Source organism: Rhinopithecus bieti, unplaced genomic scaffold, assembly GCF_001698545.2.
Source record: "Rhinopithecus bieti isolate Rb0 unplaced genomic scaffold, ASM169854v2 scaffold_11161, whole genome shotgun sequence".
NCBI classification, from domain to species: domain Eukaryota; kingdom Metazoa; phylum Chordata; class Mammalia; order Primates; family Cercopithecidae; genus Rhinopithecus; species Rhinopithecus bieti.
Window position 1 is genome coordinate 2705899 of NW_016806937.1, and position 17042 is coordinate 2722940.

At 48.3% G+C, this 17042-nt stretch overlaps 1 protein-coding gene across 1 annotated transcript in view; it reads right to left on the reverse strand.

The window, feature by feature from the left end:
- Positions 1–15103: 15103 nt before the first annotated feature.
- LOC108533905 (uncharacterized) overlaps positions 15104–17042 on the reverse strand; it is a 2447-nt gene continuing 508 nt past the window's right edge. The window contains exon 2 of the mRNA XM_017878941.1: positions 15104–17035. Within this exon, the coding sequence (XP_017734430.1) occupies positions 16415–17035 (621 nt within the window). The 3' untranslated portion in view covers positions 15104–16414. The remainder of the gene's footprint in view (positions 17036–17042) is intronic.

The window sequence follows — 17042 nt, forward strand, 5'->3', positions numbered from 1 at the left end:
TCCCAGCTACTAAGGAGGTTGAGGTGGGAGAATTGCTTGATCCCAGGAGGCAGAGGCAGCAGTGAACTGAGTTCATGCCACTGCACTCCAGCCTAGATGACAGAGTGAGACCCTGTCTCAAGAAATCCAGTAAAAAATGAGGAAAAGATTTGAACAAAGGACTCACAGAGGAAGATCTATGAATGGCAAATAGAGAAAAGAGTTCAACATCATTACTCATCAGGGAAAGGCACATTTAAACTACAATAAAAAACTATGTTACTTTCACCCAGAAAAGCTAAATTGAAAAGACTGACAGGCTGGGCGCGATGGCTCATGCCTGTAATCCCAGCACTTTGGGAGGCCAAGGCGGGCGGATCACAAGGTCAGGAGACTGAGACCATCCTGGCTAACACGGTGAAACCCCGTGTCCACTAAAAACTAAAAAAAAAAAAAAAAAAAAAAAATTAACTGGGCATGGTGGCGGGCGCCTGTAGTCCCAGCTACTCAGGAGACTGAAGCAGGAGAATGACATGAACCCAGGAGGCGAAACTTGCAGTGAGCCGAGTTCATACCACTGCACTCCAGACTGGGTGACAGAGCCAGACTCCATCTTAAAAAAAAAAAAAAGGAACAACCAGCGATATATAAAACAGCATGGAAGAATCTCATCAACATTACGTTAAGTGAAAAAAGCCAAACAAAAAAGTTTGGCTTCCATTTGTATGAAGTTCTAGGATAGGCTAAATAACATGCAGGACAATTCCCAGCAACCAATAATTATTTGGGCCACAATGTCAGCAGTGCTGAGGCTGAGAAACCTCAACTAAACCACTTTATGGTGGAAAAAAGTAGAATTGTGGTTGTGGTCTCTGTGAAAGCAGGGATTGCCTGTAAGTGGGCATGAAGGATCTTTTTCAGGTGATGGTAATGTCTCATATTTCAATAGAAAGTTTAGTTAGATAGGTGTATGCATCTGTCAAAACTTAGCAAATGTATATTTAAGATTTTTGCATTCATTTCTGAAGTTCATATTAAATAAAAAAATGGGTACAATAACTGGTACATTATTCGAGTGATGAATACACTAAAAGCCAAGACGTCACCACTGTACAAACTATATATGTAACAAAATTGCAATTGTACCCTTAAATTTATAAAAGTAAAAAAACTGAAAAAATAGTGAGCTTTAATGAATGACATGTGATAGATGGGGGGATGGATGGATAGATAGATTGACCTAGTTCATAATTCTTTACATTAAATTCCCTCTGTCCAAATAAATGTGATTTCTGTCTCCCAGGTGGACCTTCGTTGATGTATCCATTGAGCAGCCATTCTAGAAGGCAAATCTGATCATGCCATTCCCCTGCTTAAAACCTTTTAATGCTCCCTATCTTCAAGTTAACCTCTCAGTCCATCATTCAAGGTTCCTAACCATCCAACCAACATCTACAAATGCATCGCTATATACTCTAAATTGTAGTCACAACCAGCAACTTGCTATTTCATGGACACAAGCTTTTCCTATCACCATCATCCCCAGGTAATTTTGCATATCTTCTTCCCTTTGCCCAGAATGTCTTCCCACCTTCTCTACCTGGAAAACTCCTAAGTGTGAGTCACCTCCTCTGTGAAGCCTTCCTTGAGTTCTTCAGGCAGAGCGAAGATCGCCTCTTTTGGGCTTCCCCATTGCACTCCTAGAGCACTTGTCAAATTGTGTAACTGTTTGCATAACTGTCTCCCGCTAGACTAGGAGGTGCTCAATCCTGAGGCTCCATCCTCATTCCTTCTTGAATCCTTTAAGCCTAGAATACTGACTTGTATAGGGCGAAGCTCAATCCGTGTTTGTTGAATGAAAAACACACAAACAGATCCACCCTACAGTCTCCTTGCAAAGTTATGTAAGTCATGCCTGAGGGTAAACAAAAGTGACATCTAAGATTTAACACACGATAAAGTTTACATTTTAAAAGCTCAAGTTTCATTGTGTTTTTAGAAATATGTGAACATAATTAATAGCCTTGGTCTTGTTTTCTCTTTTCACATCGAGTTCTGCTTATTTTCAGAGGGGTCTGCTTCTGGGAGCGGCTTTAACAAGTTCATAAAAGCCAGACTCACCTAAGGCTTTGCCTAAAGGATCACATTTACCTTATTGAATTAACTTTATTTTTAATCACAATAAATGTTTTTTTGGTGTGTGTGTGGTGGTGGTGGTGGTGGTGTTTGAGACAAAGTCTCGCCCTGTCGCCCAGGCTGAAGTGCAGTGGCGTGATCTGGGCTCACTGTAACCTCCGCCTCCCGGGTTCAAGTGATTCTCCTGCCTCAGCCTCCTGAGTAGCTTGAATTACAGGTGCTCACCACAATACCAGGCTAATTTTTTTTGTATTTTTAGTTGAGACAGGGTTTCACCATTTTGGCCAGGCTGGTGTCAAACTCCTGACCTCAAGTAATCTGCCTGCCTTGACCTCCCAAAGTGCTGGGATTACAGGCATGAGCTACTACGCCCGCCTTAATCACAATAAATGTATTCTTATTTTGTCATTAAAATTATACACACTTTGGAAACTAAAAACAGTGGAAAATAAAACAGATAAGTATAAAGAAGAAACTAAAAATTCCATTAAAATCCACCACCCGGATATAATCACTCTTAGCATTTGGTGAACCAAATGCACCAGTAGGAGCTCAAGCTGCTTCTTTCTGCCATGATTTGGCAGGTTATATTTTTCAGGGTTTCAGGCTGGCCCTCTTATGTCCTGGCTGATTGCTGAGCCTCAGCATACAGACACCCAAGGCCTTGCCCTTGGTGAATAGACGCCTCAGTCATAAATCACAGGTCTCCACTCTGAAATCCATCGGGCTTGTATGAGCATGAGTTCAAAGAAGAAAACAACGATCAGATAATATCTGCTGAGTAATCAGCCCAATGACAAGTTTAAAAAACAACTCATATTTGAAAAACAGGATTATTGAATTAGCAAAAGGGAACACATTAGACTCAGCAGGGCTGAGTTTCCAAATGTCTTTTTGAGATAATTAACTCCAGGCAGTAGGGATGGAGTACATTCACTGCAAGTGGGAATGGCTGCAGGACTGCTAGCTAGAAGGCGGCCCTGGGGAAGGGGTGTACAGAAGAGGGCTTGGGTCAGGGGCTATCCTATGAAACCAGGCATTTCTACCAATATGAATAGGCTCTTGGGCAGAGTAGTTAAAGGTGGGGGCTTGGAGATCCAGGCTCAAGTCTTTGCTCCACCACTGACCAGCTGTAAGACTGTCAGCAAGTTAAGTCTTAACTTCCTTAAGCCTTGGTTTTCTCATCTGTAAAATGGGGATAATCTAATTTCCTACTTGATGGGATTGTAGTGACAACTATATAGAACCTTTCAGATGGATTTGCAGTCCATGGTGAGCCTTTGAGGCTTGCTGATGATTGTGCTTGTTCCTATGAAGAATGAGATGGAAGAAGGGCAGGTGTGTGTTCACAAGGGGCACAGTTGATTCTGGATTAAGAGGGCATTGAATGTGGCAAAGGTCACTGAAATCACTTAAGACCTTAGACTCTTGCTGATTCACTACAGGAAAGAAATCATACAACAAGATTTCTTTTTTTTTTTTTTTTAAGGAGGAGTCTCGCTCTGTCACCCAGGCTGCAGTACAGTGGCTAGATCTCAGCTCACTGCAAGCTCCGCCTCCCGGGTTCAGGCTATTCTGCTGCCTCAGCCTCCCGAGTAGCTGGGACTACAGGCACCTGCCACCACGCCTGGCTAATTTTTTGTATTTTTAGTAGAGACGGGGTTTCACCATGTTAGCCAGGATGGTCTCAATCTCCTGACCTCATGATCTACCCGCCTCGGCCTCCCAAAGTGCTGGAATTACAGGCACGAGCCACCACGCCCGGCCATACAATGAGATTTAAAGCAGACAAAGCCGGCCTCCAGAATCTGTTAAGAAAAAATAAAAGGTGGGGAGTTGCTCCTGGTAAGCCAGTTAGCTATTGCTGCAGTACTATTCCCCTCCTCTGCCTCCTATTTACCAGACACCCACTAGCCCAACCAGGTGCAGGATGCAATGACAAAATGCTGGCACTTAGGGCTTGTGGCTTCCTGGATACTGATCACACTGTTATCTCAGTTGTCTCATCGCCCGAACAGCAGACTTTTCAAGTTGTGCTCTCTAGTCTGGGGAAGACTTTGATGTAGATCCAGCTTCACTTACCTGTGCCTCCAGGGTGAGGCATCTGCAGAACCAACGTCAATTGACCTGGATCCAAGAACAGTTATGGTGATTGGAAATTGATCAAAATATGGAGATCAACGATGCTCAATAGGAAGTGAGAGATGGTGAGGTCTGGGAAAGCTCATTCCTTTAATTCTCAGGGTCTTAGGATGGAGGAGAAGGAGCCTGGAGACAAGACTCTGGAAGTCCAGGACTCTTCCCAGGGGCCCCTGGACAATCCCCAACAGAGCACTTGGTCTCTAGTTTCTCACAGTGGCCACCTGCTTTGGACTCACTCGGGAAACTTATTAAGGACACAGATGTTTTGGTGCCCTCGTCCCCAACCAACCAGGGTCCCGGGGTCAGGACTCAGGGGCTTTGTGAGTCACAAGGTCTCCAGATGATTCTGAGACCTTCAACCAGGGGCTTTAAAGCAGGGAGGAGAAACCAACATGCCTGTCCTTCGGCTTTATGTGCCAACACTTGCCAAATGCCTTCAAATCTGAGGAAAAGGGAGGGAAGTGTTCAATTCAAGAAGGGGAAACTTTGGCGATGACCTGGGTTTTCACTTTTATTTTCTAGAATTCCATAATGTTAGCCATGGTTTTAAGCAACTGCTCGACTCAACTATTGCCCATTTTATAGACATGGAAACTGAGGTGAAGATGACCCAACTCCTGCCTAAAACCCAATGAATTCTGCCTGTGGAATCCTGGGCTTCTCCTCTCCTCATGCTCTTTCTTCCAGGAGTTTGTGATCCAAACGCATGCACCGTCAAAAGCTCATTTTCAGTGTTTGCTGTCCCTCAGGCTCTGTGCTGACTGTGTTCTGTGCACTCTCATTTAATCTTCATCATGATTCAATGATGTAGTTAAAGAGAAGGAAAATAATGCTCAGAGAGATTCAGCAATTTGCTCAACGTCACACAGCTCCAAAGCTGTGGGATCCAGGGTCCTCAGGGGCCCTGCTCCCAACCTTAACTCTAGATCTAAGCACCTCTTCCCACCCCCCTGGGTGACAGGAAGAAGAAAATGACCTTTGCTGGTTACACTTTCAGTTACGAGACCCAGAAGAGGCAACGCAAATAGGTTCAACCATGAGTGCTTAAACCTCCCTCCCACATACAACACACACACACACACACACACACCCTCCTCTCAAGACACACACACCATCCACACCCCCTATGCCACCCCTGCATGTGTCAGGGTGAGGGCATGGCAAGCTTGGAATTCGCCATTACCCTTGCTTTGCTCAGCAAGTCGGGAGCCTGCTGAATATGTCAGCTGGCTTGGCAAAGAGGAAGCTGTGCTCACAAGGTGGTTCTGGTGGGTGGGACAGGGGACAGGCTGTGCCACACACCAGGAGCCTACAGAGACCCAAAGAGGCAGCGGCTGGAGGGGAGAGCAGAGACTAGGGCTGGCAGGGGGTTGGGGGGACACCCTTGATCTTCTCCAGGGGACACTGAGGTCACAGCTCTGGCAGGCAGCATCTGGACGCCTGCAGGTCAGGGGTAATGGCCCATAAGTAACGCACCAGGAGAAGACAGGGGCAGCCAGTGGGAGTGGGCGACTCTGGACTTGGAGGCAAGAGACCCCAGAAGGAATCCCACCCTCATCTCGGAAGGTGGATGGGTGTGTGTCTCCCTTTCTGGACTCTGTTTCCCAAAATGTGAGCCAAGGGCACTCATGATCATAACCAGCCACTGTGAGGATGACAAGAGAAAACAGGAGAATGTGTCATAAACAGAAAGGCCTGATCCAAGTGGGGGGTGGTATTGTAGGGGAGGAAAGAAAGATTCTTTCTCCTTCCATCCTCCTAGATTTTCTGGCTGGGGTCCTGTAAACAAGGCTGACAAAAGACAGATTAACAAGAAAAAAAACAAGCAGAAGTTTATTAACATGTGCATCATGCACACACATGAAAATACTCAGGGACGAGTAACTCAAAGGCCCACACTGCCTTAGTTCAGACCCAATTACTGGCTATGTGAGTGGGAAAGTGACTTCCTTTCTAATCTGTAGATTAGAATCCTTTCCTTCCTTTCCTAATCTGTAAACTGGGGACAATGATGGGAGTCATCACATGGGGCTGTTATGAGGACTGAATGGGTTAAGGATGTGCCACTCTTGGAACAGTGTCCAGCACAGTGGAAGAATACAGCTGGCTGTTCTTTCCTCTGGCAGGCAGGCAGCAGCATGTTGCCTACACAATGGGCTGTTGGGCTGATGTTATGGGGGGCTTAGAATCCTGTCTGGCAGGGGGTCTAGACTCAATGCATGGTGGCCCTAATGATTATGCAGGGACCCCAGGCCTGAGGCCATAGGTGGTCCCAGGATGCTGACATCTACTCGTCCAGCATCACTGCTCACTCACCAGCCTATGACTCCCTTCCCTAGAAGGCCCCTGGTGTCACTCTCTGTGATCCATCCAGTCCAACCTGCTGAGCTAATGGTTCTGTCTCAGGACCAAATTCTGACCCACCTTGAGACCTCCCAGTTAGACCCCAATATATAAACTTTTTTAAAAGCACTTTTTTTTATGTATCTTTCCTGATAATAAGTGGGTGCTTATAGCAATACTCCAGTGCAATTCAACCATCATGTCATAAGTGACCACTAAGGGTCAGGTGTGATTCTTTGCATCAGGGGTAGGGCATTATATTCATTTTTTTATGGTAATTGTCAAAAATCACATTTGTGGGCTAGGGGTGGTGGCTCATGCCTGTAGTCCCAGCACATTGGGAGGTGGAGGCGGGCGGATCACCTGAGGTCAGGAGTTCGAGACCAGCCTGACTAACATGGTGAAACCCCGTCTCTACTAAATACAAAAAAAAAAAATTAGCAGAGCATGGTGGTGCATGCCTGAAATCCCAGCTACTTGCGAGGCTGAGGCAGGAGAATCGCTTGATCCTAGGAGGAGGAGGTTGCAGTGAGCCAAGATTGCCCCATTGCACTCCAGCCTGGGCAACAGAGCAAAACTCCATTAAAAAAAAAAAAAAATCACATTTGTGGCTTAAAACAACACATATATTTGCCTACCGTTCTGGAGGTCCTCAGTCTGAAATGGGTCTCTCTGTGGGCTGAAATCAAGATGTCAGCAGGGCTGCCCTTCTTTTGGCAGCTGTAGGGAAGAATCCCCTTCTGTCCCTTTTCCAGTTTCTAGAGGCTGCATGCTTTCCTTGGCTTTGTGGCCCTTTCTCTATCTTCAAATCTAGCAACATTGTCAAGCCACGTCCTTCTCACACTGCCATTTCTTTTGTTCCCTCCTGCCTCCCTCTTCCACTTTTGATGACCCCCGTGATTACTTTGGACCCACCTAGATAATCTGGGATCATGTCCCTATTTAAGTCAGCTGATTAGCAACTTTCATTCCATCTGCAACCTTCCTTTCCCTCTGCCAAGTAACATAACATATTCATAGGTTCCAGGGATTAAGATTTGGGGGGGTGGGGATTATTCTGCCCATCACAGGTACAAATATTTGTTTATTGTCCATGGTCCATGGTATCCCAAGCTTGCATTGCCACTTTACAAACATTCATCTACTCATTCATTCATTCATTCATTCAGCAAGGACTGGTGGAGGGCTCCCATCTACTGAGCCCATACTAAGTATCTGGGGCTAAACAGTGAACAAGCTTCCTTGCTCTCAGGAAGTTCATCGTTCAGGGCACAGATGAAATTGCACACAGACAACCACTGTACAGAGTGAGGGAGGGTGGTTGAGCCACTTGCTTCACTTCTGTGTGTCTGTTTCTTCTTCTGTAAAATCAGAAAAATAAAGCCACAGTGAACTCTCTAAATTTTGAGAGAGTCAAAGGAGATAACATATGTAGGTAATGCCCTCTGCATTATCCCTGGTGCAATAAATCGCAGATTATTATTACAACTAAGCATGGGGCTCAAAGGGGGCCCAGAGGAGGGGAGTCAGGGAATGAAGGGGTTAGTTGAGGTCTAAATGGACAATCCAGAGATAAATGGAATTAGCCAGGGGAGGTGTAGAAAATGGAAGGAAGAGGTCTCCGGACAGAGAGAATGTACATGCAAAGACCCCACGGTGAACAAGCCCCTCAGTCCTCACGACCCCAAAGCCCCACCAGCTCTCCTCTTGTCATGTGCATGAGTTGTGCCCCCTCCCCAGAAGTCTTGAAGCCCCAGAACCCCCCGACTTCTCAGCACCCAGTTCCAAGGCAGCTGGATGTGTCACAGCACCTACTGCACTCATCACAAGGATTCTGTTTGCCCCCACGCTTTGCACCTGAAACGACATGATTCATCATCCTCACAGCTTCTAATCAATGGAATCAAACTGGGCACCAGGCCCTGGGCTGTTACCCACTCACTAATTCCCCAGAGCTTTATCATTAGACCCACTTGAGAAACAAGGAGATCTGCAAGGTTAGGTTATTTGCTCAAGGTCACCCAGGTAGTAGATGGTGGAACCCAGGGCTGTCTGTCTCCAAGCCATGAAGCCTGCACAGGTCAGCAACCTAGGCCTTTAATGCTCAGCTCCATGCATGGAGGATATATGGTGAGGAAAGCAGGATGAGTTGGGACCTTAGAAGGATAGCTGTTCTGGCCAGGCACAGAGGTTCATGCCTGTAATCCCAGCACTTTGGGAGGCTGAGGTAGGAGAATCGCTTGAGTCCAAGAGTTTGAGACCAGCCTGAGCAACATGGGGAAACCCTATCTCCACAAAAAATACAAAAACTAGCCAGGCATGGTGACACGCATCTGTAGTCCCAGCAACTCAGAAGGCTGAGGTGGGAAGATCGATTGAGCCTAGGAGGTTGGGACTACAGTGAGCTATGATCACACAACTGCACTCCAGCCTGAGCAACGGAACCAGACCCTGTCTCAAAAAGAAAAAAAAAAAAATAGCTATTCTATCCTAGAGTCATAGAGTCAGCCTAGTAGGGACCAGAGCCTGGGGCAAGGGGCAGGGCAGAGGCCAGAGCACTTGCTAAAAAAGAACAGACTCCCTTCTTTGAAGAATAAGTTGTAACAGTAACAAGTTCCAAAAAAAGAAAGGACAAACAGCTTAGATGCTTAAGGGAGGAGGGTGCCACACCATGCCCCTCTATTCCCAGCAGGGCCTGCTCCTGCCCAAGAGTAGGGACATCTGACTCAGAGCCAGCACAGGAGCGGAGGCAGGGCTGAGCCTCTCAGTTCATCCCTTCCTTGACTGGAGACAAAGCTGTGCAGACAAACAAGAAAAAAAGCCCATGTCGGGTTCACGGTGTACACTTGTGGCTTCTGGTCCCTTCATTTTCATAGTCAGCAACATCAAGCCAACTGTTTTCTCTTGGAGAGCACAGACCTCCACCCACACTGTCGTGATGTCCAACCTACCTTCTTGGCATTAAATCTTTCTTTTATGAAATCATGGTGATAACAGATGATTTGTGTGTGTATTAGGTAAAATAAATGATTGACATCTGAACAGTCAAGAGTTAGCTCAGAAGGCTGGTATTGCTCAAACCCTGCACATTCCAGAAAGGAGCTGGTCCTTGACTCCTTCTGGGAGATAAACCTTAGCCCTGGTAGCATCCTGTTTGATAACAATGTTTTTGTATGTCTGGGGCCTTGGGTTACACTGTATCAGTTTGAGCAGAGTTTATACTAACAATGTAACTTGTGATGAATGCCTGTTTTTATTTGTCTGAGGCCACTGTATCAGTTTGATCTCTGGGGGCCTGGAGACTGGTGGCTAAGGTTGGTCATATGGGTGATGCATACTTACATGACCGACCTCAATAAAAACCCTGGATACTAAGGCTTGGGTGAGCTTCCCTGGTTGTTAACACCTTGCATGTGTTGTCATACATTGTTGCTGGAAGAATTAGTGTGTTCCCATGTGAATCCACTAGGAAGGGACACTCATAAGCATGCACCTGATATGACTTTGCTTTTGTACCTTTTCTTTTTACTGATTTTGATGTGTATCCTTATACCACAATAAATATAAACACTAATACAATGGGTTTTCTGAGTTCTGTGAGTTCTAGCAAATCATGAAGCCTGAGGATGATCTTGGAGACTCTCAAGCCAGCATTCTAAGTTGGCTCCCCAGTTTCTGTTATGTGGAAACTTGCCTGAAACCTCTGATTCAACCCAACCCTGTCGTCATGGTGCTCAGGACACTGCAGCCCTTGAGAACGGAGAGTGCCCCTGGGTGGTGAGTCATAGAACTGAGTCCGCCCCAGGTCTGGGGAGTGGCCCATGCCCAGCTCTGTGGATGGCTTTAGCTCAGGCCCAAGATGAGGCTTGGCCAATGACACCCCAAGAAGGCTGAGCCTGCCAAAAGGGGACCCCTATCCAGCACTTCAGAACAGAGGTTTCTCTGGACCTATGGGTTTTCCTAAGGAAAGAGAAGGCTTTGCTCAGCTCCAAAGAGCAAATCTCATCTTTTCGTCTGCTTTCTGCCAGATTCCTACCTGTCCTAGAAACTCCCTGGAGCCCACAAGGGAAACCGTGCCTCCCCCTTTTCCCCTTCAGGTCCTCCCCTCCTGCAGAGAGCAGGGTAGGTCAGCCCCTCAAGCACACACTTAGGCTGCAGGAGCACTATGATGGAGGAGAGCCTAGATGGTCACCCACCACTCTCCATGAGGGGTGCTTTTCCCTAGACCAAGTCCCACCCTTCAAGGGAAACTGAGACGAGGAAACCTTAGCTCTGGTGACAAAGTGTAGAGTTTAAAACAGAAGCTTCTGAAACTGAGGTCAAATAGTTCATTCCCAGGCCTACCTCAATTTTTGTTGTTGTTGTTGTTTTATTTTGAAATGATTGTAGATTTACAGGAAGTTGCAAAAAAAAAAATAGTACAGAGAGGTCCAGTGTATGCTTCACTCAGTTTCCCCCAATGATAGCATCTTACATAACCATAACAAAGATCAGGCTGGGCACGGTGGCTCACGCCTGTAATCCCAGCACTTTGGGAGGCCAAGGTGGGTGGATTGCTTGAGGTCAGGAGTTTCATGACCAGCCTGGCCAACATGGTGAAACCCTGTATCTACTAAAAATACAAAAATTAGCTGGATGTGGTGGCGTACAACTGTAGTCCTAGCTACTCCGGAGGCTGAGGCAGGAGAATCACTTGAACCTGGGAGGCGGAGGTTGTAGTGAGCCGAAATCAAGCCACTTGTACTCCAGCGTAGGCGACAGAAGGAGGCTCCATCTCAAAAAAAAAAAAAAGAACAAACAATAAAACCACACACACACACACACACACACACACACACACACACATCATAATACCAGATCAAAACAAAACCTCAGCCTTTGAAATGAGGCAGAGGTTGTAGTGAGCCAAGATCATGCCATTGCACTCCAGCCTGGGCAACAAGAGCAAAACTCCATCTGAAAAAAAAAAACGAATACAATGTAAATGCTGTGTAAATAGTTGTTATGCTGTATTGTTTTTATTTGCATTATTTTATAGTTATATTATTTTATTGGTTTTAAAATATTTTTGATTTGTGGTTAGTTGAATCCATGGATGTGGAACCCATGGACACAGAGGACCACTGTATGTATGTATGTGTGTGTGTGTGTGTGTGTGTGTGTGTATAAAGTGTTGAAGGTCAAAACCCCAAAATGTTAGCACTGGCTATTGTTAGGCAGTGGAATTATTAGTGATTTTTATTTTCCCCCCTGCATAAGGTTTATGCATTGAATATATTTAACTACTACAATTTGCAAAAAAATATTATCAGTTCCACTTCTTGCCTTGACTCAGCACCAACCGGGTTTCCATGAGTCTGCTAAAGTTTCCAGGGCAGGTGGAGGGACATTTGCAAAGGGCACTGGAGGGGGTTCTACTGTCCTCAGGAACAGAGGAGATAGTGGGGTGTCCAGAGTTACCACATAGCAAAGGGCTGGCCCTGCAGGGAGGAGGGCCCTTATATATCATGGGAGAAAGGGGATTGCAATATAACCAGTGAGTCGTCCATGGTGGCCCAGGAGCAGGGAGCAGATAATCTGGTAACTGGTGAAATTCCAGAGCCAGGCTGAGGCCGGGCACTCTCCCCCACCCACTTCCTCGTTCCAGCTTCTGCACCATCTGCTCATGCATACCTAGGCTTCTCCACCTCAATTCAGGGGCTCCTGTTGAGGGGCAGGACTGCACTGTGCTTAGCTCTGTGCCTCCCTGAACTCAGCACAGAGCCTGGCTGACCCATTGTAGGAAGGATGGATGGATGGATGGACGAACAGATGGATAAATGGATGTTCTCTCCCTTTCACCCGCCTCCCATCGCCATCTGCTGATATTCACCTCTAGGGGGCTCAGGTGCCTCTTCCTCCAGGAAGCCCTTGCTGAGTCCCCCAGGCCTCCACTGCACTCCATGGTAACATCAATTACTCATCTTAGCAGAGTCTGCCTGGTACTGAGGTTATGGGACTCCGAGCTGGTTTCCATCAGTGCATGAATCTTGAAGGCAAGGTCAATGTCCTGATCAGCTCTGTTCTCCATTGAACCCCACAGCACCAAAGAGACACTCAATCAATAGTATGAAAGGAAAGAAACGAGCCTCTCTTCTCTCCCTGAGGCCATGTGGCTCAAGATTCCAGAGTAGGGAGTGTTAGTGGGGAGGGGAGACAGTTTCTGCTTCCCCCACCCTGCTGAGGGATGAAGATTCAATAGCTCCAGGTTCATCGTCTGCACCTCTGACTCCATCAGCTGGTTCTTTTTACTTGCTCCCAGTCATGGTCACGAGGGGATGGTGACTCAGCCCAATTCATCACCACAATGGAAAAACCCAGTCACCTGTCCTCCTGGCAGCAGGACCGGAGCTGCCTCTATCTGTGGAAGGGCAGCAAGCCATACTGTTTTCAAGGTCCTTTTGTCTTTCATCTGCTGAAAAATCAAAAATTTAAAGAATGGAGGAGTAGCACTGGTTTACATTTACAGTGTGGTATGAATCTCAATGACAGGGATCGTTGAGATCCCTGTGTTCCCTCCACGCCAGGCTCCAAGTCAAATGTCCATGTGCATCATCTCACAACAGTTTCACAAGACCATTGTTACCTGAAGTGGTCACTGGTCACTCTTGTCCCCTAGCAGCTGACACACCCTTTCTACAAGGCGGAGCCCACCTCCCACTAGAGAAACTGAAAACATCTTTCCCCAGCTTTGCTTACTGCTTCGCCAAAGTATATGACCTCGCTCCTCCAATCAGACATTCCATTCTTTCTATTGATTGACTGATTGATTAATTGAGACGGAGTCTCGCTCTGTTGCACAGGCTGAAGTGTAGTGGTGCAATCTTGTCTCACTGCAAACTCCATCTCCCAGGTTCATGCAAGTCTCCTGCCTCAACCTCCCAAGTAGGTGGGACCACAGGCATGTACCACCATGATTGGCTACTTTTTGTATTTTTTGTAGAGACGGGGTTTCGCCATGTTGCCCAGGTTGGTCTTGAACTCCTAGGCTCAAGCAATCCTCCTGCCTCAGCCTCCCAAAGGTCTGGGATTACAGGTGTGAGCCGCTGCACCTGGGCATGTTCTGTTCTTGGTTAATTAGAAACTAGTGGTTCGAGGAAGCCAAGACCACGCAGAATCCACTGTGGTGAGGATTGGGGAAGCAGCAGCTGAGATCCTGATGTCAGTGCCCAGTGACCATGTCCAGGGGTGGCACTGGCTGCAGTTTCTGTGCTGGGGGATGGCAGTGGTGGTTTTAACATCAGGGCAACACTGCAGTGTCAGGCCTGGCACCTGATATTCCAAGAGCTGCCCACCCTCCTTTTTTTTTTGTTTTCTTTTTTGAGACGGAGTCTCACTCTTTTGCCCAGGCTGGAGTGCAGTGGCAGGATCTCAGCTCACTGCAACCTCTGCCTCCTTGGTTCAGTCAATTCTACTGCCTCAGCCTCCCGAACAGCTGGGATTACGTGTGTGGTGGCGCTTGCCACCACACCCAGCTAATTTTTGTATTTTTGGTGAAGATGGAGCGTCATGTTGGCCAGGCTGGTCTCGAACTCCTGACCTCAAGTGATCTGCCCACCTCATCCCCCCAGAGTGCTGGGATTATAGGCATAAGCCACCATGCCCAGCCTATCCTCCTTTTAACAAAGTCTTTTTCTGCTTCAATTTAGCCAGAGTAGGTCTCTCTTTCTTGCAATTAAACACCCTGACTGATATATCAGCCTGAGTTTACAAATGAGAAAGTGAAAGCTCATTTGAGATCTTCAGAAAGGTTATCTCAACTCCGACCTGGGTGCGGGCCAGTGATCTTCTGCCCATTTTACAAGGCAGTGACTTAGGAAGCATGTTTCAAGTAATTAGGAGCAAGGCTGGGGCGACACTTTGTTAGAGGCCTCCTGTCCCAGGCAACAGCTTGGCCTTTTGCACTGTTCTACTTTCCACTGTTAATCCAACCTGCTCCCAAACATCACGTCTCCTCCCCAGGGTGCTGAAGATGAAGAGAGCCCAGCGGCACAGGGGACCCAGAGCTTGCCCTTCTGCTGACTTGGCAGTGACTCCTCTGCCTGGCATGACTGATGTTTCCAGAAGGGTCAGGGCCTCCTCAACCTGCCTATTCCCTAAGCACCTTTGCTTGACGCAATAGCCCTGGGAACCCTCACAATTACGTTTCTTCATCATCTATTGTCTCCACTGTTTGTTTTTTTTTTTTTTTTTTTAACTCTGTCACCCAGGCTGGAGTGCAGCGGCGCAATCTTGGCTCACTGCAACCTCCGCCTCCTGGGTTCAAGTGATTCTCCCGCCTCAGCCTCCCGAGCAGCTGGGATTACAGGTATGCACCACCATGCCCAGCTAATTTTTGTATTTTTAGTAGAGATGGGGTTTCACTATGTTGGTCAGGCTGGTCTTGAACTCCTGACCTCAGGTGATCCACCTGGCTTGGCCTCCCAAAGTGCTGGGATTACAGGCATGAGCCACCACGCCCGGCCCTATTGTCTCCACTTTTAGGAGTTCAAATCCACAATATGACTCACTGGAATGCTCACAGGAGTTCATGAACTATCTGAGCTACATGGATAGTCTGCATGAGTTCAAGGTCACTGCAGACACCATGTTTCATACCGATAGGTGTGTCATAGTGTCAGAGCTCCTGTTAGGAAGCCTGCAGAACAGCCTAGGCCCCACGAATTATGTCATTAGAACATCAACAGTTTTGTCCAATGACAAGGTGTGAAATGACTGAAAAGGGTAGGACTCAGGTAAGCCTGAAAGAATCTCTCATGCGATAATAACAATTTCATCACGAATAATAATAATGACCATTTATTGAACACTTAAACTTAAGTCATGTGCCTGGCACTACATTAAGCATTTTCTTTATATTCTGTTATTTAATCTTTACAGGAATCCTGAGGTCAGCATCATCCCAATTTCACAGAGTATGACATGAAGGCTCAGAGAGACAGGTAAGCAGCTTGCCAGACATCCCACAGCCAGGAAGCAATAGGACCAGCCTGTGCTCCTAAGGACTGGCTCCTGGCTGCTATACATAGAACTAAGCCTGGTGGAGGTGTCAGAAATAGAGGTTCACTTCTGTCATCACCAAACTCCCTCCACCCCTTTGCAAAGGAGGAAACTGAGAGGCAGGGATTTCCGCAAAGCAAGGAACCCAAATTGCTGCCTCCTGTGATTTATACACTGCACCCCAAGCTGTAGGGGTAACCCAAGGACAAAGCTGTAACCCAAGTGGGAACATGGGCCCCATCTGGGGCCACCAAAATCTTACCAGCTTTCTCAGCTGGTGGATGGGTTAATTCACAGCCACAGCCCCCTGGAGATGGAGGAAAGGAAAACCAGGTCCTCTCTGCAAACCAGCCCAGAGAGAGGTTTGCGGAAGGGCCCCGAAGCCTGAAGGCCCCTCTGCACCCTCAACCCCAGCGCCATTCAGGACCTCCAAGATGACCTGGTCCAACACAGTCCTGCACGGAAAAGGCTGGAACCCAGGGAGGAGCAGAGCCCCGCCCAAGGTCACAGGCCGAGCCTGAACAGAACCCGGGTCTCCAGGAGTCCTGTCTTGAGCTGTCTTGTCCAAATAAAATTTTTCAGGCCATCAGATTTCCATACTCCCCAGAGTGGGACTTCATCTGGGACCAAAGGCAGGGTGGTGAGGGGTGTGGCAGAAGGGAGGAGTGCCCCGCGGTCCCGAGCAGGATGAGCCTGAGGAAGACACGGGTCCCCATGTTCCCTTTCCCGCTCAGATAATGGAGGTGAACTGAGGGGAGCAGGGACCTCCCCATCTTCAGGGTGGGACCCTGCGGGCCCAGGACACCTTTGCTAGGGCATGTCCCTCCCCACTCCTGCACAAGTTCCCCAAGGGCACCCTCGGGCTCCGAAAACGGGGGGAGGGGGACGACGCCCCAAGGGCCCCTGAGCCCCTTTGTCTTCCCGATCCCCACGGCTTTTCTCCCTCGGTTCCCAGGCGGCGACGGCGGGTGGCGCGGAGCAGCAGGCGCGGGGACGGTGGGGTAGGGCTGTCTCTGCAGGGCTGAGGTTCCCCTCCGGAGTCTAAACAAAGACTAAGGCAGCGCCGTCCCCTCCCCCGGGAACCCGACGCCGCGCGGCCACAGGGGTCCTGGAGGGGCGGGCAGGGCCTCGCAGCACACCCAGCACAGTACGCCCGGCGGAGCAGGTGAGAAGTCGGCAGGGGCGTGGATCGATCGGGGTGTGCCCCCAGGCTCCGCGTCGCGGTCCCCGCTCGCCCTCCTGCCCGCCCACCGGACGCACCAGCCGCGCAGGAGGCGGAAGCCAAGCGCGAGGTACCTTGGTCCGTCCGGGGCCAACCCCAGGTCGGGCGCCGCCCCGCTGGCCGAGCGCCCACACCCGCCAAACCCACGCGGGCACGCCCCCCGCGGCGCACCGCCAGCAGC